The sequence below is a fragment of the Oncorhynchus mykiss genome, chromosome 24 (assembly GCF_013265735.2).
Source record: "Oncorhynchus mykiss isolate Arlee chromosome 24, USDA_OmykA_1.1, whole genome shotgun sequence".
Classification (NCBI taxonomy): domain Eukaryota; kingdom Metazoa; phylum Chordata; class Actinopteri; order Salmoniformes; family Salmonidae; genus Oncorhynchus; species Oncorhynchus mykiss.
The window spans coordinates 17510717-17532155 of record NC_048588.1 but is presented as its reverse complement, the minus strand read 5'-3'; the positions used below and the strand labels follow the sequence as shown (position 1 = coordinate 17532155).

At 41.7% G+C, this 21439-nt stretch overlaps 1 protein-coding gene across 2 annotated transcripts in view; it reads right to left on the bottom strand.

The window, feature by feature from the left end:
* Positions 1–5229: 5229 nt before the first annotated feature.
* LOC110503891 (calcium-binding protein 8) overlaps positions 5230–21439 on the bottom strand; it is a 56477-nt gene continuing 40267 nt past the window's right edge. For both annotated transcript variants that reach the window (XM_036961470.1, XM_021582510.2), the window contains exons 5-6: positions 10219–10375; positions 5230–7701 (exon numbers count right to left, since the gene is read on the bottom strand). In XM_036961470.1, coding sequence (XP_036817365.1) covers positions 7574–7701; positions 10219–10375 — 285 coding nt within the window. In that variant the 3' untranslated portion in view covers positions 5230–7573. The remainder of the gene's footprint in view (positions 7702–10218; positions 10376–21439) is intronic.

Here is a 21439-nt window from a genome sequence, read left to right as displayed (position 1 = left end):
CCTCCGGTACACACACACACCCAACAAGGTTCACACACTCATACTTCCATGTTAATGCACACACCTATTGAGGTTACTGAACAATTAGGCTTGCGCCTAGGGCCCCTACTCAGCGAGTATAGTGCAACAGTAGGCTGTGTAATCAGTTCCATAACAGTTGTCTGACCTAGTAACTAGGATCAGTTTAGCCTTTTATATTACCTGGACAGGGATCGGCACTCCTACGCCGAGATGCTTTGTAAATATGGGCGCTGATCTATAATTTACAACCAGGTTTACAGCATACTGATGTACTGGCTTATACCTCCATTTTGTGGTCTCCTAAACAACACTAGTCGTATCTGATGGAAGACAATGAGATACAGCAACATTTACAAAAAAAAGAGATGTTTATTGCATAAATGCTTTCCATTTACTTTTGTACCGATTTCAGTATTTACAGATACAATATTCAGGCTATTATTAATAATACAACTTAAATCTGGACTAAAAAGCACTTTCAATGGAGATTTTCCATTGATCTTGCTATTTAGTCCAGCACAAGGCTTAATGTGTGTCCGGGAAACTGCCCCTACATGTTTTAATGGTGTGCATGCACAGTTTACATGTGTATATGTTTGTACTGTATTCCAGTGCTTAATTTGTAAATCGGGAGGTGCCGGAACAAAAAGTGAGCGTGAGAGGGGGTGACCTGGGGAGTTCTGAGGTACCGGAACGCATGAGTAAAGAAATCACCTTTATAATAAAGCATTGCATGCATATCATCGCATTTGCGTAGTAGCATAGAGCAGTAGAGTAGAGGCACTTACAGAAGTTGCACACATGGGGAGTATTTTTAGGGTCCATGACTGGAGACTTTGGCAGAATCTTTTTTAATACCGCACAAATTATCGAAATGGCAGGCTACTGACACTGACAAACTGAGATCAATAAAAACGACATGGTCTTGAATCCATCAATAGCCTAGGCATAGGTGTGTAGATACATATTGTAGGCAACAGTATGAGGAAGAAATTATAGTCCTAAAAATGATTTCCAGTTTCACTGACTCACCCAATGATGCGCAGCGCGTGTAGCCTCTCTCTCTTTTGTAGAACATTATTTGGAAATTTATAAAATATGTTTGTAACCTACAGCATAGGTTGCTCCCCAACCTCGATTGTATTTGACATATTACGAAAGGCCTGTTTGGTCTGCGTACTGTTTTTTCACTGACATTTTGGTGCGCGTTCCCGACTGTAGGCTGCTGCAGTTCCTTCAGAACCCTTCGCGCGGCTATGATTCTATAAGGAAATACACGATGATGTGCAACGGAGAGATGAGAGTTCCAGGCTCATGTCTTTTTTAAATATTTTTATTTTTTAATTTTTACCCCTTTTTCTCCCCAATTTCGTGGTATCGAATTGTTGTAGTAGCTACTATCTTGTCTCATCACTATAACTCCCGTAGGGGCTCGGGAGAGACGAAGGTTGAAAGTCATGCGTCCTCCGATACACAACCCAACCAGCCGCACTGCTTCTTAACACAGCGCGCATCCAACCTGGAAGCCAGCCGCACCAATGTGTCGGAGGCTACACCGTGCACCTGGCAACCTTGGTTAGCATGCACTGCGCCCGGCCCGGCCCGCCACAGGAGTCGCTGGTGCGCGATGAGACAAGGACATCCCTACCGACCAAGCCCTCCCTAGCCTGGGCGCAAACCCAGGGACTCTGATGGCACAGCTAGCGCTGCAGTACAGCACCCTTAACCACTGCGCCACCCGGGAGGCCCTAGGCTCATGTCTATCAGAACTGAGAGGGAGAGAGATCATATAAAGTGAATCTCATTCCAGTTATGTGAGAGATGATGGCGCGCTTCTCACACACGGCGTTGGGCTCAAACAAAGGTTACAATGTTGCTCAAACCATAAACCCGGCCGGCTCAACCCAAATCAACACTTAGAATATTAGGCAAGGCGTGAAAATCTACTTTTTCACATTACGTTTTTTTGTGAGGGTAGGAGAATTAACGAAGAAGCAACTCGAATGAACTTTCATTAGAATTTTTACATTGTACTTATTTTCATGCCACAATAGGTACCAGATCCGGCCAAATAGTTTCCGGGAAAAAACAGTCCAAAATGGAGAGGTGTTCCGGCAGGATCCGGCTCAAATTAAGCACTGTGTATATCTATGTATTTTATGTACAGTGTCCATACAGCACATACATGTGCAATTCAAACACCATGCTACTGAAGTGAGACTGTTAGTTTTCCAGTCTCATTCACCATCAGTTTTAATGATCAAGACATGCACTGATTCTGTGATGGCAGGTACAGCTCCATCCCCTGTAACAGTATTGTACACCCAGGCCAGAGCCTTTCATGTGGGCTAACATGTATTTATTTATTCATCAACACAAGGTTCAGACTATACCCTGATATTACAGTGTATAGTGGGGTTAGGGCAGGGTAGTGTCCCAAATGACACACTATTCCCTCTATAGTGCACTACTTTGACTAGAGCCCCATGGACCCTGGTCAATATTAGTGCACAACATGTGTATTAGGGTGCCATTAATGAAGCAGACAAGGGTGACAGCTCAAAACAGCTAAATAAGGAACAAACTCAAGTTTGACAGAATACATTATATAATGAATGAGGTGAGAATTTGCACTCAGTAAGCTTAAATTGGTGGTCTCAACAATATTAAATCCAGTGTAGCCTACTGTATTTGCAAGATGATATTGCACACAAATCAGTGCTTTTACTTTGACATCATAAAACAAACTTGGAAACCTCACAGAGGAGCCATCCGTCCAAACATGATGATAAAATGAATGGGGACGTTCATCGATCATACTTTAATGCTAACCTCTTCAAGGTGAAAAGAAAGGAGATTTTCTGCCATGGGCAAGACATACAGAATTCCAATAAAAGACTCCTATCTATGTCCCACAAACAGTGCAGTTAATCGAACCAACAATAATGTCACACCCTGGTCAAAGTATTTTGTGTTTATCTTTATTTATTTGGTCAGGCCAGGGTGTGGCATGGGTTTTTGTATGTGGTGTGTATGTATAGGGATTGTAGCTAGTGGGGTGTTCTAGCTAAGTCTATGGCTGAAGTGGTTCTCAATCAGAGGCAGGTGTTTATCGTTGTCTCTGATTGGGAACCATATTTAGGCAGCCATATTCTTTGAGTTTGTCGTGTCCTTAGTGTCCTTATTCTGTGTTAGGTTACACAAGTATAGGCTGTTTCGGTTTTCGTTAAGTTTATTGTTTTGGTAGTGTTTGTCTTTAGTGTGTTACTTCATTAAACATGGATTGCAATAGACACGCCGCATTTTGGTCCGACTCTCCTTCTCATCAAGAAAACCGTTACAAATAATTTAGGTAGAACATTCATTATTTCATAAAACCTTCTATACAGATAGAATAGGGAAGAATCATAATATTATTTTTCAACATTTCATGTTTTGATGATCATACATCTCAATACAAGGCATTGATTATTCACCTGACATTCAGGTGCATCCGGTTTCCATTGATCATCCTTGAGATGTTTCTACAACTTGATTGGATTCCACCTGTGGTAAATTCAATTGATTGGACATGATTTGGAACACAAGGTCCCACAGTTAACAGTGCATGTCAGAGCAAAAACCAAGCAATGAGCTAAAAGCAATTATCTGTTGAGCGCCAAGACAGGATTGTGTCGATGCACAGATCTGGAGAAGGGTGTCTGTTAAGGGAATTTTTATCAATGATGACTAATTATGTATACATTTCAATCAGGACTGACTAATCAGAATACTATTATGTTACTGTATATGTGCTAATCAGAATACTATTATGTTACTGTATATGTACTAATCAGAATAATATTATGTTACTGTATATGTACTAATCAGAATACTATTATGTTACTGTATATGTATGAATTTTCTTTTTAATCCTAATACTGAATATAATGTGTGTAAATATAATAAAGAATTAGAACAATGACTGTCTGTGCCATGGTAGAAATGAATGAACTTATAGCCAGTCTGGCTAGAAGGCTTATCTACCCAAGCATGACCTTGGCTCGGTCACATATTATCTTAAATAGGGAGAGACATGTGAGAACCATACAGCCATTGTACTACAGCGGAGATGACATGGGCTAGTACTGAAACTAATGACGTCATTTTCAGTTTAAAACCTGTGGTAAAATGTGTAATGGGCAGTACTCACGAGAATAAACGCAGCTGGTTGATTTCAAAGGCTGGTCTCTGTCCATTTTATACCAATAAGGGTCTTACAACCTCTTATGAATTGACAGAGTGATTAATTTTAATTGGTGATTAAAACAGAGGAATTTAATTCCTGTAACAGTGTCACAACATTTCTGTAGCATTAATGGCCCCAAGAACACAGTGGCCTCCATCATTCTTAAATGGAAGAAGTTTGGAACCACCTAGACTCTTCCTAGAGCTGGCCGCTCGGCCAAAAGGAGCAATCAGGGGAGAAGGGCATTGGTCAGGAAGGTGACCAATAACCTGACGGTCTCTCTGACAGAGCTCCAGAGTTCCAGCTTAGAGTTTGCCAAAAGGCACCTAAAGGACTCTCAGACAATGACAAACAAGATTTCTCTGGTCTGATGTAATCAAAATTGAACTATTTGGCCTGAATGCCAAGTGTCACGTCTGGGGGTAACCTGGTACCATCCCTACAGTGAAGCATGGTGGTGGCAGCATCATGCTGTGGGGATGTTTTTCAGCGGCAGGGACTGGGAGACTAGTCAGGATCAAGGGAAAGATGAATCGAGCAATGCGCAGAGAGATCCTTGAAGAAAACCTGCTCCAGTGTGCTCAGGACCTCAGACTGGGGTGAAGGTTTACCTTCCAACAGGACAATGACCCTAAGAACACAGCCAAGACAACACAGGAGTGGCTTGGGGAGTCATTGAATGTCCTTGAGTGGCCCAGCCAGAGCCGGGACTTGAACCCGATCGAACATCTCTGGAGAGACCTGAAAATAGCTGTGCAGCGACGCTCCCCATCCAACCTGACAGAGAGGGCCTGCAGAAAAGAATGGGAGAAACTCTCCAAATACAGGTGTGCCAAGCTTTTAGCGTCAAACCCAAGACTACTCGAGGCTGTAATCGCTGCTAAAGGTGCTTCAACAAAGTACTAAATAAAGGGTCTGAATACTTATGTAAATGTTTTTAATACATTTGCAAAAAAAATAAATACATGTTTTTGCTTTGTCATCATGGGGTCGTGTGTATATTGATGAGGAAAAAACAAAACAATTTAATCAATTTTAGAATAAGTCTGTAACGTAACAAAATGTGAAAAAAGTCAAAGGGTCTGAATACTTTCCGAATGCACCTGATGCCTCCTACCTACACAAATGACTCATCATACAAAAATATTTTGCAAGACTAGCCACATCCTCTAATTATCTGACTCCATCTGCACCTTTGTTTAAGAAACTCAATATCTTGTCTATTTACGACATTAATGTACGCCAATTATGCACTTTCATCTTCAAATACTCATACCTCCCAGAAAGTTTATGTAAACCCTTCAATGGATTCTTCCAGGTAATTCTGAAATCCATCTATTTAACACAAGCCACTACAATAATAATAATCCACCCTCCTCACATAGTAAATTCTCTATCAGATACAGAGGTACTATACTCTGGAATTCTTATCTTCACATTGCCATCAACTTCAAGCGAAGAATGGGGGTCAGCCTGATGAACCAAACTATCCAATAATCCCCTCTAAGTAGCCTCACTCTCTTTCTTTCTCTCTCACACACACACACACACACACACACACACACACACACACACACACACACACACACACACACACACACACACACACACACATTTTCTTGTATACTGAGTTGATCATGTACAATCATAATTAATATGCTTTGTTTAACTGATTGAACAAACTTATATTTTTGTACTTATATTTGTGGTGTGGTTTTCATATAAGCCCTTTTGGCCTTCCAACCTTGGACCAGAGCTAGGGGAGCACACGGTTACAAAAAATATCAGAATTTTTGAGCCAACCTCTAGATGGGGCTCTTACACCAGTCTGTGATTCTACTCTCCGTTCTGCTCATGGGGATAGGTGGAAATGATTGTACAGCGCAAAAGGGTGGGTGAAGGAACCCAACAACATGCACAAAGGATGGACTGTTCCTACTGAAAATACACATTTGTAACGGAAAACAACAACAACCATTTAGTGTTCTTCAGTCAGTACATCTCTATTGAGTTCTATGGCTTTGGCCAGAGGGTGAGGGGAACATAGAGAGCTTTGTGTCTGTCTGTCTATCTGCCTGCCTGTGTATTGTGATTTGGAAGGCAGCAGCCTCTGGTTTCACAGTGCTCTCTCCTTCCCTCCACCTCTAAATCTGCAGGAGTAGAGTGTACCAACAATCATGCACATACAGAGTAGAACACCGTCACCCTATACACGTAGACAACAACAACATGGGTTACATACATATTTACATATCGACGTAGACTTGATCACATGCAGTACTGTAGCTATTACAAGCAGTCTTCAGCAAAACTGTAGGTGGTTAATATATTACCATGAGTGTCAATACAATACAGGAGTTCAGGCATACCTACCTCAAGAGGAATTAGATCATAGGTACAGTACAGCCCAGACATTTCACAGCTATGGTCTTTCAAACACTGTTCTGTTTAGCACTGGGAATGTACACAGATACAGTAACAGTGAGGAATTTGGGCACAGGAATACCCACTGATTTCACTCCGGAACTCTGGATGAAAGCTTTTAGAAGAGCTTAAACAACAGCCTTACAGCAGACGGCACCATCATGCCTGTCGCATCCAGAGCTTTGCTGTATGCTCCAGCGGTGAGCTGGCTTCCACCCGCCCTCAGGAAACTAGAATAACAGGCCAATTATTGTGTGTGTGTGTTTGTGTGTGTGGACGTACGTGCGTAGATGCGTGCATAAGAGTGTATGTGTGTAGCCAGACTGCAGGGGTGTGCCCTGTAACTAATCAGGCTCTCTGCACTGCAGGAGGCACAGCTCCATTCTCTCTCACACAGATCCAATTGAGGGTATGTCTCAATCCACAAGGATGCTGCCTTGTACAAATACAATGAGGGCATGTCTCAATCCACCATGATTCTGCCTTCTGAGGCAAGAAGTTCAAATTGAATTCCAAGGTACCTTCATATGAAGACTCTGGGTAGGGAAGAGAGGAAGAGTACTGAACTCCTGTACTTGTGTCTTTATTGCATTAGGGAACAGAGACAGCAGAGTAAGCGAAAGTCAGCCCTTGAATGTCCCTGCCAGAGTAATGGGGTTATGAGGGGTCTCGCTGGACTCCTCATGCTGGCTTCTCAGTGTCGGTGGACGTCAGACTGTCATCCACTCAGAAAAATCTGATGGTTTATCATTCAGTGTTTTCTGTTTTTTTTGTCACCATCAGTGAGGCATTTTGAAGTTTTTTTTTTATTTCTAAAGAAACAGGAAATGACCTCACCCACTTTCATCATGCACATGCAGGTTAGTTTTTCCCGCTCACAGTGGGCGTGGCTGGGTGAGGCTACTCCAGGCCGTTCCGCAGCATCTGATTGGCCGCGATGAGCATTACGCTGATGATGAAGGCCATGGCAAAGGCGCAGATCAGACTCTTCCTCACACACGTCTGCCGGTTCTTATTTTTAGAATGGACTGATAGAAGAGAGAAAAGGGGGAAGGGAGAAAGAAAGATAAAGGTGCATAGAGGTTTATTACCAAAATCCATTTCAAGCTGGCACATCACATTCTTGCCATTTGCCATTCTCTGTTGTAAGAAAATAAAAAAGAGAAAGCCTAATACCAAGTCATTTTCAGCAGTGTTGATGGGGAGAAATTACTATTAAACAAACTGCACCAGGCTCTCTTCTGAATCACCTGATTTAGGTTGGAGAAATTAGTTATTTGTGTTGGAAAATGAATGAGGGAGGGATGGAAGAAAGGAAAGGAGAGAGTGAGTGGTAGGGAGAGTGTGACTGGCAGAAAGAATGCAGAGGTGAGATTAATCCTATGCAGCAGCTGAGGCTCTGCTCTCTGTCACATGATGTGTTTGTGTTTGTATCTGCAGCGCAGTGGGACCCGAGATGTAAATAGAACTGACACAAATGTATAGTACATATGGACAGATATGCACGCACACACACTTGAAAGCCATGCCAACTTTAGGCCGTGATATCATTATCCGGTTCAGTCTCCCACCGGCATAGAATGGTAAGTCAGCAAGTCTCCCTCCCCTGGCCAATCAGTGACCTGGAAACAGCGGACTGGGTTATGGGGCTCTGGTAACCGTGGTAATTAGGTGGGCTGGGCCAATGACCTGCAGATACAGAGTCCTGTGTAGCCCGCCCCCGACTCGCTTTACATTTCACTCTCTCACTCTCACAAGCTATTTATAACTCTGATGTCATAAAGCACTGAAATCATCACTACTAACACAAAAGTAAACTTGTGTAATCTAAATGAGCTAAAATGTATTAATTTGCACCTAATAAAGCTCCTTATAAACCATATCCAGCCCTACTATCTGTTGCCACTCCTACAGCATGAGAGGCCATGCCTCTTTTGTTTCTGCAGCATCACACAGCCTTTCCAGTTTCACAAGGAGCATTGTGTATCAGACTGTCACAGAAGGAGATTAAGAAACAATGACCTCTGAGTGGCTCTAACCTGAAAGGCTACAGAACCAACATCTTACTGGGGAAGGTGTGAGTAGTTATACTCAAAGGATATCAGGGGAAATGCTTAAATGTTTGTTTTGTTACTATTCATCTGAACTCTGGTCTCCTGCTCCTGACATTCAACTGTTGTATTATCTTCACTACAGACATAATAAGGTCGTTCCACAGTGCCTTTTGAAAAGGGTCGTTCCAGGGTTGTTCCACGGTGCCTTTTGAAAAGGGTCGTTCCAGGGTTGTTCCACGGTGCCTTTTGAAAAGGGTCGTTCCAGGGTCGTTCCACGGTGCCTTTTGAAAAGGGTCGTTCCAGGGTCGTTCCACAGTGCCTTTCGAAAAGGGTCGTTCCAGGGTCGTTCCACAGTGCCTTTTGAAAAGGGTCGTTCCAGGGTCGTTCCACAGTGCCTTTTGAAAAGGGTCGTTCCAGGGTCGTTCCACAGTGCCTTTTGAAAAGGGTCGTTCCAGGGTCGTTCCACAGTGCCTTTTGAAAAGGGTCGTTCCAGGGTTGTCCCACGGTGCCTTTTGAAAAGCGAAACTTAGTCCAAAAATACTCTGAATTTCTAACATTCTGTCAAAAAGAGTACATGTTTGACTTCATAAAAACCATGTTTCCCCTCAAGAGATTACATTTAAAATTAGACTTTACAAGCATTTCGCTACACCACAAACATTTTGCTACACCCGCAATAACATCTGCTAAATATGTGTACGTGACCAATAAAATGTTATTTGATTATAATAAGTGCCTATTAAATGCCAAATAAAGTCACAAGGTTGACCGTAACAGGTTGACGATTCCATCCTAAATCAGCCATAAATCCCATTGTGAATGGGGGAATGGAAGCTTGTGTGCAACAGGGAGTGGTAATTGAATGCAAGCTGAACTAAAACAATTCAATTGCTAAAACATTTCCAGCTTGTCTATCTATGGGTAACAGGGTTGACGTGTTCTGCTCTTGATAGAAGATTTTGGCACTTTAGCAAGCCTTTATTCATATAGAAAATCTGATTTATTGAATTCTCCATGTGGTCTATATTAAATGGCACTTCAATTAATATAGCAGGCTTTTAAAATTCAATATTGGTGCAAAATGTCTTCGTAAAATATCAAAGGGACACAAAAGGCACTCTTTTTGTGGAACAACCCAATAACAAACAAAAAATAAAGATTCATATCAACCTAAACACCCTTCTCTGCTGCTGCGGTATTCAAAACTTCCTAAAAGACACATTTTTGCAGAGCCAGGCTATGCATATTTAATCACTGTTAGTCATAGCCCAGGGGACCACATGACTTCCTACACCATAAACACCTTCAATCAATAAATCAGCAGGTGGAGTCTATGACAGTAATGGATCCTGATAGCTGAGTCAGATCCGTCCTGACAGGAGGATGGGCGTGCAGCACGCTCTGCTCCGCCAATGACAGCTAGCCTCTCTCTCTCTCTCTCTCTCTCTCTCTCTTTCTTTCTCCATAGACTACAGAATCTACTCTACTCACTTCCTTCAAAGTCTGCCTGACAGTGTCCCGAGTTCTCGTTGAGGCTCTCCTCCTCGTTGATGATGATGTTCTCGATGTCCTTCATGGTCAGATGGTCTCTGAAGGCGTGGAACAGGATGTGTTTCAGCTCCTCAAGGGTGATGCGCTGCATGTCAAACTGTAGGGGGGAGGGAAGTGGAGGAAAGGGGAGGAAAAGAGTAGTGAGGTAGAGAGGGAAAGGAAACAACAAACTTTCCTTTGCTACATAGACACTGGGGGACTGGAATGTAGGTTCCCAAATCAATTGTACATTTGTTATTATTATTTTCAGTTTTTACAAAAGGTATAAAATAGTATTGATTACTCTACAGAGATACCTTTTGTCTGATGGATGCAAATCATGCAACTATTTCTGTAACTATTTTCATACTTCAATACAGTGCCGTTTAAGATGATGGAGGATGATTCTTTTTTTTAATGAGCATGGCCTTATTTCTATTACAGCATATTGGATGACTGTCATTCATATTCCATTCCCCCAGTTCAATGTAACATCGATAGGTTTAGGCTACTACATGATACTCTAATTTCCCCTGTACCCATCATGAGGTTGCTACAACCTAGACTATGAATAAAAGTTTACAACGTAAGTGCACACAGGCCGATAGAAAAATTGCTCCAGTGACACATTCAATACCGCCTTGCACATTCTTGCCTGCATCTAGCTGATCTAGGGTAAAATCATTAGTCCAACAGTTGCAAACAAGAGTTTCTATTGGACAAATTCAGGTATGTTAATCCCCGTTTCGTTCTGTTTGCTTCCGTTTAAGAAATGTTTTTCAACAGAATCGGCGGAATGAACTCACCCCTGATCACACGTAAACACAGTAATGACGATAGATGGAATATGAAAATGAATTTCATTGTTATGTTATTGAAAGTTAAATGACAACGTTATAACGAAAACATTGTAACTTGAAGAGTTTTCACAATATGTTCCTGTTTTTTGCATACTGTACTGTACGTTGTGTGGAAAACGTCCAGATCAAAGCTAAGGTTTTTGTAAAGATGAAATGTGAAGTTAGTTGTCTAAATTGGATCTGAGTAAAATCCAGACCGTGCCTTGTAACTAGTTACACCCAGAGAACTTGTCCTAAAGGCAGAAACGGCCATTTCTGAACCGAGAATTAACATCAAGGTCTGAGTAGTCAGCAACCCCAAAACGCAACACGAGGTTGAAGAAGACAAAGGAACCTTTTAGCAATCTATGCTATGGATGAGTAGCTGTGTCTAAGAGGGTGGATTCAAGCAGGACCACCTGGTTATTCTCTCCAAGGAATCGTGTGTCTACACTGCTTTCATTCCCACGCTGGAACCACCAACAGTTGAAATCGGAAGTTTACATACACTTAGGTGGGATCATTAAAACTAGTTTTTCAACCACTCCACAAATTTCTTGTTAACAAACTACAGTTTTGGCAAGTCGGTTAGGACATCTACTTTGTCCATGATACAAGTAATTTTTCCAACAATTGTTAACAGACTATTTCACTTATAATTCACTGTATCACAATTCCAGTGGGTCAGAAGTTTACATACACTAAGTTGACTGTGCCTTTAAACAGCTTGGAAAATTCCAGAAAATTATGTCATGGCGTTAGAATCTTCTCATAGGCTAATTGACATCATTGAGTCAATTGGAGGTGTACCTGTGGATGTATTTCAAGGCCTACCTTCAAACTCAGTGCCTTTTTCTTGACATCATGGAAAAATCAAAAGAAATCAGCCAAAACCTCAGAAAAAAATTTGTAGACCTCCACAAGTCTAGTTCATTCTTGGGAGCAATTTCCAAATGCCTGAAGGTACCACGTTCATCTGTACAAACAATAGTACACAAGTATAAACACCATGGGACCACGCAGCCGCCATAGTGCTCAGAAAGGAGACTCGTTCTTTCTCCTAGAGATGAACATACGTTGGTGCGAAAAGTGCAAATCAATCCTAGAACAACAGCAAAGGACCTTGTGAAGATGCCGGAGGAAACAGGTACAAAAGTATCTATATCCACAGTAAAACGAGTCCTATATCGACATAACCTGAAAGGCCGCTCAGCAAGGAAGAAGCCACTGCTCCAAAACCGCCATAAAAAAGCCAGACTACGGTTTGCAACTGCACATGGGGACAAAGATCGTAAATGTCCTCTGGTCTGATGAAACAAAAAATATAACTGTTTGGCCATAATGACCATCGTTATGTTTGGAGGAAAAAGAGGGAGGCTAGCAAGCTGAAGAACACCATCCCAACCGTGAAGCACGGGGGTGGCAGCATCATGTTGTGGGGGTGCTTTGCTGCAGGAGGGACTGGTGCACTTCACAATATAGATGGTATCATGAGGCAGGAAAATTATGTGGATATATTGAAGCAACATCTCAAAACATCAGTCAGGAAGCTAAAGATTGGTCGCAAATGGGTCTTCCAAATGGACAATGACCCCAAGCATACTTCCAAAGATGTGGCAAAATAGCTTAAGGGCAACAAAGTCAAGGTATTGGAGTGGCCATCACAAAGCCCTGATCTCAATCCCATAGAAAATGTTTGGCAGAACTGAAAAAGTGTGTGTGAGCAAGGCAGGCCTACAAACCTCACTCAGTTACACCAGCTCTACCAGGAGGAATGGGCCAAAATTCACCCAACTTATTGTGGGAAGCTTGTGGAAGGCTACCTGAAATGTTTGAACAATTTAAACAATTTAAAGGCAATGCTACCAAATACTAATTGAGTGTATGTAAACTTCTGACCCACTTGGAATGTGGTGAAAGAAATAAAAGCTGAAATAAATCATGCTCTATTATTCTGACATTTCACATTCTTAAAATAAAGTGGTGCTCCTAACTGACCTAAAACAGGGAATTTTTACTAGGATTAAATGTCAGGAATTGTGAAAAACTGAGTTTTAATGTATTTGGCGAAAGTGTATGTAAACTTCCAACTTCAACTGTATTACATTTTGAGTTTGCATACCAATATTACACTTTATATACACAGAGTGTATAAAACACTTGATCTTCCCATGACAAAGACTGACCAGGTGATTCCAGGTGGAAGCTATGATCCCTTATTGATGTCACTTGTAAAATCATATTCAATTAGTGTAGATGAAGGGGAGACAGACTAAAGAAGGATTTTCAAGCCTTGAGACAATTGAGACATGGATTGTGTATGTGTGCCATTCAGAGGGTGAATAGGCAAGACAAATTATTTATGTGCCTATAGTAGTAGGTGTCAGGCGCACTGGTCTGTGTCAAGAACTGCAATGCTGCTCTTCTTTAATGTTCTGTGTGTATCAATAATTATTTTCTTCATAATGTTGATAATTATGAAATTATAAAAAATATTAATGACATTCCACCCATGAGGCCATTAGTGGGCGATTTTGTCCAATGACTGCAGGAAAGGGCTACCACTTTAACAACAATGAACAATTCTCCAAGATGATAATGTTTCTATGAATGTTCTGCCTAATCTCTCTCTCTCTCTCTCTCTCTCTCTCTCTCTCTCTCTCTCTCTCTCTCTTTCTCAGTCTACTAATTACATTTTCAATAGTGTTCTTCTGTAATGAATTAAATGGGGTGCCACACACCAGGTGAGAATGAACGTATAGACTCGAGATTACACTTTAGTGCTTTCAACTATTTTTATGAGACATATTCAGTAGCATGAAAAAAAACAGTATATTTTATGAAAGTTGTACACTGTAAAAAATAAAAAAAATAAAAAAAATCCATCTTAACCAATTGCTTAATCAGCGTTATTCTGTGAGTGGACTTCAAAAGGACAGGAATTTGAGCTAATGTGCTAGTTTGCTTGATTTTTCAGAATTGTTTGTTTCAATACCTGTGTTTTTGCATGTACTTTGATCAGTTGATTAACCTTATGCCACACAAACATAAATAACATCCATTTTTCTAAACTAATCCAATCTGTTTGTGGTTGGACTTACTGCACCCGTTGCTGAGATGGCTATTCCAGTTGATATGATTTAGGTAGTCTCAATAATCAGTCTTCCCTTCCCTGGCAATTCTGAATGCAGGATGCTGTCCCAGAATTTTGGGAAACCAATCGTAGTGTTCCAATGGATAGCAACTGTCGACAAGTCCGACACCTCAGACAAGCTCATGTTTGAAACATATGAAAGCCAGTGAGGACAGTAGGAAAAATTGTTAGCTAGCCACTTAATATAACTTGTTTTCTTTAAATGTATTGGATATATTAGGAATATAATAAAATCAGCAAACAATTCGAGAGCACTTGGTGCTTAGTAACTTTGGTTAGTAGCTTTGACTGCATGCACAGTGCATTCATAGCCATTCAGTGGCTAACCACACTACAAACATAATTTTACCAGATTCCTGTGAAGCAATTGTAATGACAGTCCACCACAACATACTGTACCTGAGCGTTTCCTGATTAGCAAGGGGTCGTCTTTGTTTAATCTAATTTCATATTAAAAACACAGTTTGAGATCATTGAGGGGATTTCACCAGTGGTTAGAAGGGGCAATTAGGCTTCCTGGGAAAATGTTGTCCAACAGTAACCAAGAGGGGCAGGGCTTAGCGAAGGGTCAATTGTTGAATATCCTCACTCTGTCTGGATTTCAATTGGAATGACACATCACTTTGCAAGTCAGCATAATGTGACTTGCAGGCTTGATGTGGCCTGTAAACCAGGAGTTTCAGATCACTGTGTTAGGGTGTAACTAGGCCCTCAAAGAAAGGCCTTATGGTATATGTAATGTATTGTCATAAAGAGTTTCATTTTAAAGATAACATATTCACTTAGACACTCACTTGGTGAAGGCTACAGTACTGAAAACCATTGAATACAACAACCATGGCTTTGTCGTTAACAAATAGTAATGGGTGGTAACTATGGTAACTATAATTCCCACGAATGACAAGGCACTCTGGGAAATATGCAAATAAGGTAGAATAAATTATCAAGTTGACAATGATGCAGTATACTGTAGTCTCTGTCCCAATATCCACACTTGAATCATACAACTTATAATGTAATCATTCAATCTTAGACTGATTCAATGTATTGGGCTTGCATTTCTAAGTGTGTGCTAGTACTGTATATAAAGTGAACCGATGACATTGCTGAAGTATTGGTAATATATTAGTATGAGGAGCATGCAACAGAAAGAGGAGTAGGACAAAGACACCTTTATAAGGAAAGTGGAGCTCCCCAACCTTTAAACCACTTGACAGAAAGAGCTTGATAATTTCAAATACTTTGTTTCACATTACCGATCAGGTATATTCACACAACATGGGCAGTGTTCCAATCCACCTGGTCCAAGATACTGCATTTGGACAACACGAGTTGTATTGTAAGTCCATATTACCATTCATGAGCAGCACCAGTCTCTCTCTCTCTCTCTCTCTCTCTCTCTCTCTCTCTCTCTCTCTCTCTCTCTCTCTCTCTCTCTCTCTGTATTTATATGCTTCCTGGCAGAGTGAGTGACCTTTGAGAGTGAGTGGTTACAAGGAAGGAAGAAGCAGAGGGGAGGGAAGGAGACCGGACCCTGAGTAAATTCCTTAAAGACAGGCTCTGTAGGATGTATATGACGGGCTAAATACTGAACCCATTTCAATGAGTCAAGAAGTCAGACAGTCGACCATGGTGTGCTAATGACAATCCATGTCTGTTGTAGCATCCATAGTAAATCAAATGGCATTTAATTGAGATGGTGGGAGATAGAGAAAGAGGGAGAGAAAGACAAAGAAAAAAAAAATATAGAGAGCGAGGCAGAGACAAAGAGAGACAGAGACAGAGCAAGAGAGGGGTGGGGATGGGGTTATATGCACTATGACCAGTGAAAAGATATTAGCACTCTCTGACTGAATCCACTGTCTGAGGCAGACTAACTATGTCGATGTAGTCTGACCACTTTGCACATCAATCCACTTAAAGGCAATTTGTGACACATTAACCTGATTCCTCCTGCTGGTCTGAACACCACGGGTCCAATACAGCCAGACTAGACAGAGTGAAGTTCACCCTGCACCCCCACGTGTACTGCTTCTACCTTATGCAAGGCACAGGAAGAAGCATCAATGAAGCACCAGGATATAATAGGGAATATTCTCACATTTTCTCACCAAACACAACTATATTTTCCATATTCTTCCGTCAACATGTTTTCTCTACCTGTCTCCTCTTTTCCCTCCATTGCAATGTTATCTCTAACCTTCAAACTGCAGATGTTTGAGTGAGAGCAGATATGGAAGCTGTGCATTTGAATCCCTCAGCCCCTGAGTTCTTCTGTTTCTTTATTCTGCCCTTTCCCCAATGACGTGACCTACTGAATGTCTGAGATAATGTCATTGTAAGTGAGTCTCCACAGCTAGTGGTGCTGGCGAGGCTACGTGTTTAATTGTCTTCTTGCCGTTCCCTGTGTTCTCATGTAGCAGCAATAGCTGTATCACAGTGACTGTTCTGGTACTCCCTGCATTACCCCGGTGATGGTCTCTCTCTGCTGTATATTTCTGCTGGGACACAGACACTGACAAGAATGCAAAGCAGTTGCAGCTTAAATATGAGCACCTGAGGAGAGTTGGCTGCCACAACAAAGTGCATTCTCATCATCACAGGCAGCAGGATAGTACAGCTTGGGACCCTAAGTAGGCCAACAGGGGTTTGGCAGTAGTTTAGTTGAGAAAACAAACAAACATTGAATCTGCCGGCTGCGTAAATGTGTATTGTCAAATCAAATCAAATCAAACTGTATTTGTCACATGCGCCGAATACAATAAGTGTAGACCTTACCGTAAAATGCTTGCTTACTTACAAGCCCTTATCCAACAATGCAGTTCAAGAGGAGTTAAGAAAATATTTACAGAATAAACTAAATAAAAAAATAAAATGTATAAAGTAACACAATAAAATAACAATAGCGAGGCTATATACAGGATGTACTGGTACCGAGTCAGTGTGTGGGGTACAGGTTAATTGAGGTAATTTGTACATGTAGGTAGGGATGAAGTGACTATGAATAGATAATAAACAGCGAGTAGCAGCAGTGTACAAAACAAATGGAGGGGATCAATGTAAATAGTCTGGTGGCCATTGGATTAATTGTTCAGCAGTCTTATGGCTTGGGGGTAGAAGCTGTTAAGGAGCCTTTTGGTCCTAGACTTGGTGCTCCGGCACCGCTTGCCGTGCGGTAGCAGAGACAACAGCCTATGACTTGGGTGACTGGAGTCTCTGACAATTTTATGGGCTTTCCTCTGACACTGCCTACTATATACAGTAGGTCCTGGATTGCAGGAATCTTGGCCCCTGTGATGTACTGAGCTGTACACAGTACCCTCTGTAACGCCTTACGGTCAGATGCCGAGCAGTTGCCATACCAGGCGGTGATGCAACCGGTCAACAAAGGTTGGTGGAAACTACATATAATCTTAAATAAGTTTGTCTTACATGTTAAAACAAAGTCTAGGCAAGACTCAGCATCATAATGGGTTACACCTGAAGGCTTTAAGTAAAGTATTACCATTTAACAAGCCACTAGAAAGGCTCCCAATCCTCAGGGATCAAACTGTTTCTTATCTAACTTCCAGAACCCAATACACAGGGGGACACTGCATCACTGTTCCATTATCACCATGGTTACCCAACCATCTCTGTGCCATTATTACCACGGTTACCCAACCATCAGTTTGCCATTATCACCACGGTTACCCAAATATAGGAACCCTGTAAGCTGCTAATATTCCAAAGGGTTATGACAACACCTATTAGAAAAATAACATTGTTTTACAGCTCAGTAATACATTATGTTAACATGGCCGTCGAAGTAGTAGTATTATTTTCGTATTTTATTAGGATTCCCAATTAGCCGCTGCCAAAGCAACGCCTTCTCGTCCTGGGCTCCAAACAGAAAATAAAACAACAAATGAAATACACAATATACACTACCATTTAATAGTTTGGGGTCACTAAGTAATGTCAATTTTTTCAAAAGAAAGCTTATTTTTTGTCCATTTGTGCAGTCCGGTCAACATCAGAGGCGTCTCATCCTTAATATTTTAGAGAGAAATCACATGGCTGGCATGAACTTTCTTGACATATTCAGAGAGAGAGAAAGGGAGATCTGCACAGAGGGGAGGCCTGCGATGGCTCAACCTGGTTATTAATACATCTGGACACTTTGTAATGTGATGTAACCGACTGGGTTCAAACTTGGGTCTTATGCACACCCATGAGCTTTTCTTTACAACCCTACAGGAACCTCACTTCACCCCTAGGACCAGCAATGCTTCCTGACATTCTGGAGTTGTTGCCCTAATAGCCCTATTATGGATCATTCTGGACCGTCAATAGTGTCCAGTGTTGTATCGGCTTGTCATCGTACACTCTGCGCCCCTGGTGGATCATGGACCCAATGTCTGTTTCACACCCTGTATGGAATCTGGCCAATGGCCCAATTAGGCGCTGTCAACACTTTTAGAGACACACACACACACACACTGTCAACACCCTCTGCTGTAGTCTAATGATTTGTTGAGACATAGCTGTCACAATTCATTTTCTTGTGCGCCGTTGTTGTTGTTAGCGCAAGCTAATGTTACATTTTTTTTGTCCATTGACAGGTCGGTGAGCTGCGAGCAGGTGTTAAAAAGCACGGTTTGGTGGGTCATGTTTTGGAGGACGCACGACTCGACCTTTGCCTCCTGAGCCCGTCGGGGAGTTGCAGCGATAAGACAAGATCGAAAAAGGGCGTAAAATACTACAAAAATGAACAATTGCCACAGTAGTTACAGTATAATTTATTTCCTAGCTAACAGCACTGTCTAGAGTTCATTCTCAGTTGCCTTGGATAGTGTGTGCAGTGTGGCACCCCATTTCATTCATTACAGAAGAACACTAGTGAACATTTTATTAGTACTTCACTACTTGAGCCTTTAATTTACAGTACACATAAAAGCATCTGTAATTTATCACTCTGTTGTCATGTAGAGATGTAGAGTCTCCTCTCTTTCTATGACCACTTCAACCTGTCAACTCTGTTTTTTTCCCATCAATTAGCAGCTTTGTTAACAAAACAACACTGAGATCCAGGAATTTCAATTAGCCGGGCCAATAAATCTTTATGACGCATGATTAGAATTTTAAGCATGATTGGATGATTATTAGATTACCCTGAGTCTTGTTTTGGGCTCCCGAGTGGCACAGAGGTCTAAGGCACTGCAGACCCTAGTTCAATCCTGGGCTGTATCACAACCGGCTGTGATCGGGAGTCCCATAGGGCGGCACACAATTGGCCCAGCGTTGTCCGGGTCAGGGAGGGTTTGGCCAGGGTAGGCCGTCATTGTAAAATAAGAATTTGTTCTTAACTGACTTGCCTAGTTAATTAAAGGTTAAATAAAATACAATTAAAGTCTGTGAGATAACAAAATGTTATTGATTTTAAGCTGTAATTTATTTAATGAGAGCGAGAGAGAGAGAGAGAGAGAGAGAGACAGAACACACTGTGGTTTCCTTCTCTCCCCTGCCAGAAAAAGTGTAAGAAAAATAAATATTACATCTCAAGCTGAATGCTTTTTAAAAATTAAAAATTAATTAATTTATTTTTTTACCCCTTTTTCTCCCCAATTTCGTGGTATCCAATTGTTTTAGTAGCTACTATCTTGTCTCATCGCTACAACTCCCGTACGGGCTCGGGAGAGACGAAGGTTGAAAGTCATGCGTCCTCCGATACACAACCCAACCAAGCCGCACTGCTTCTTAACACAGTGCGCATCCAACCCGGAAGCTAGCCACACCAATGTGTCGGAGGAAACACCGTGCACCTGGCAACCTTGGTTAGCGCGCACTGCGCCCAGCCCGCCACAGGAGTCGCTGGTGCACGATGAGACAAGGATATCCCTACCGGCCAAGCCCTCCCTAACCCGGACGACGCTAGGCCAATTGTGCGTCGCCCCACGGACCTCCCGGTCGCGGTCGGTTATGACATAGCCTGGGCGCGAACCCAGGGTCTCTGGTGGCACAGCAGTACAGCGCCCTTAACCACTGCGCCACCTGGGAGGGGCAAGCTGAGTGCTTTTGGGTATGTGATAGTACTGCTTCTCAGCAGGAGGCGGAAGTTCTATCAAACATTGGAACCTCTGATCTGAGCAATGAGAGAAGGAACATACAAAATACAGTACAAAATACAGTACAATACTACACACCATGTTTCCACTTCTTCAGACTGTACTCTTTCTTCACAGAAAACTGTTTTCATGTTAACTTTGTAAAATATTTTTTTCTGGGTGTGCGCCAGCTCATGTTTTTTATTGAACTTTATATATAACATTAACAGAACTAAGTCACATCTAAAGTAAAAAAATAAACTTCATAGAGGCAATCAGAAGGTGAATGTTGAAAGACAATGCATCTTTTATGGCACATGTTGAGGAGTTTCTTGTGTCTGTCTCAAAGGATCATTAGTTAAATGATACTCACTCAGAGTATCAGACTCACCGTTTCACACACAGTTACACAGCTACATATCAACCTCTTGCAGAGCTCACACAAAGTGACTATGATTATTCAGCATCTGACTGTGTGAAATTGACTCTTCCATCAGTAGTAGCTAAAGGCTTCCCACACATTCTCTACCTCATGCTAATATCTTCTTTCATTAATTAATATTACAGTCCGTTCCCTATGGCTGTCGGTGTTTCGGAAAGTTAACTGTTTAAGTTCATACAGAGGTTATTATCTGTACAATGTGCTCCAAAAAAAGTGTGGGAAAATGACAAGAGGGAATCTTGATTGCCACTTTGCCACAACCAGGGACTGTTGTAATGTCTCAGATGTGTATGTGTGTTGGTGTGTGTCTGCCTCTCTTTTCTCAGATGAACCGTAATGATGACAGTTAGCAGGGTGTGAAGTGATTAAGACAAATTGAGTCATTTTCACAGCAATAAGAAGCCTGTAATCCAGACTACCGACCTTTAACACTAGCTGGAACCAAGGAATGAGAGGAGCACATTACACCACCGTTACTGAAAGTGGATTAGACTAATTTAAAGGAGGATGATTATGGATATGGAGATAATGAGGGGTTATGTGTGTGTGTGTGTGTGTGTGTGTGTGTGTGTGTGTGTGTGTGTAGTCGATTAGCTGGCTATTTCTGCTGTGACGCTGTGTCTCTTCCTTCATTGGTATGCAGGGACACGTCGTTTGACAC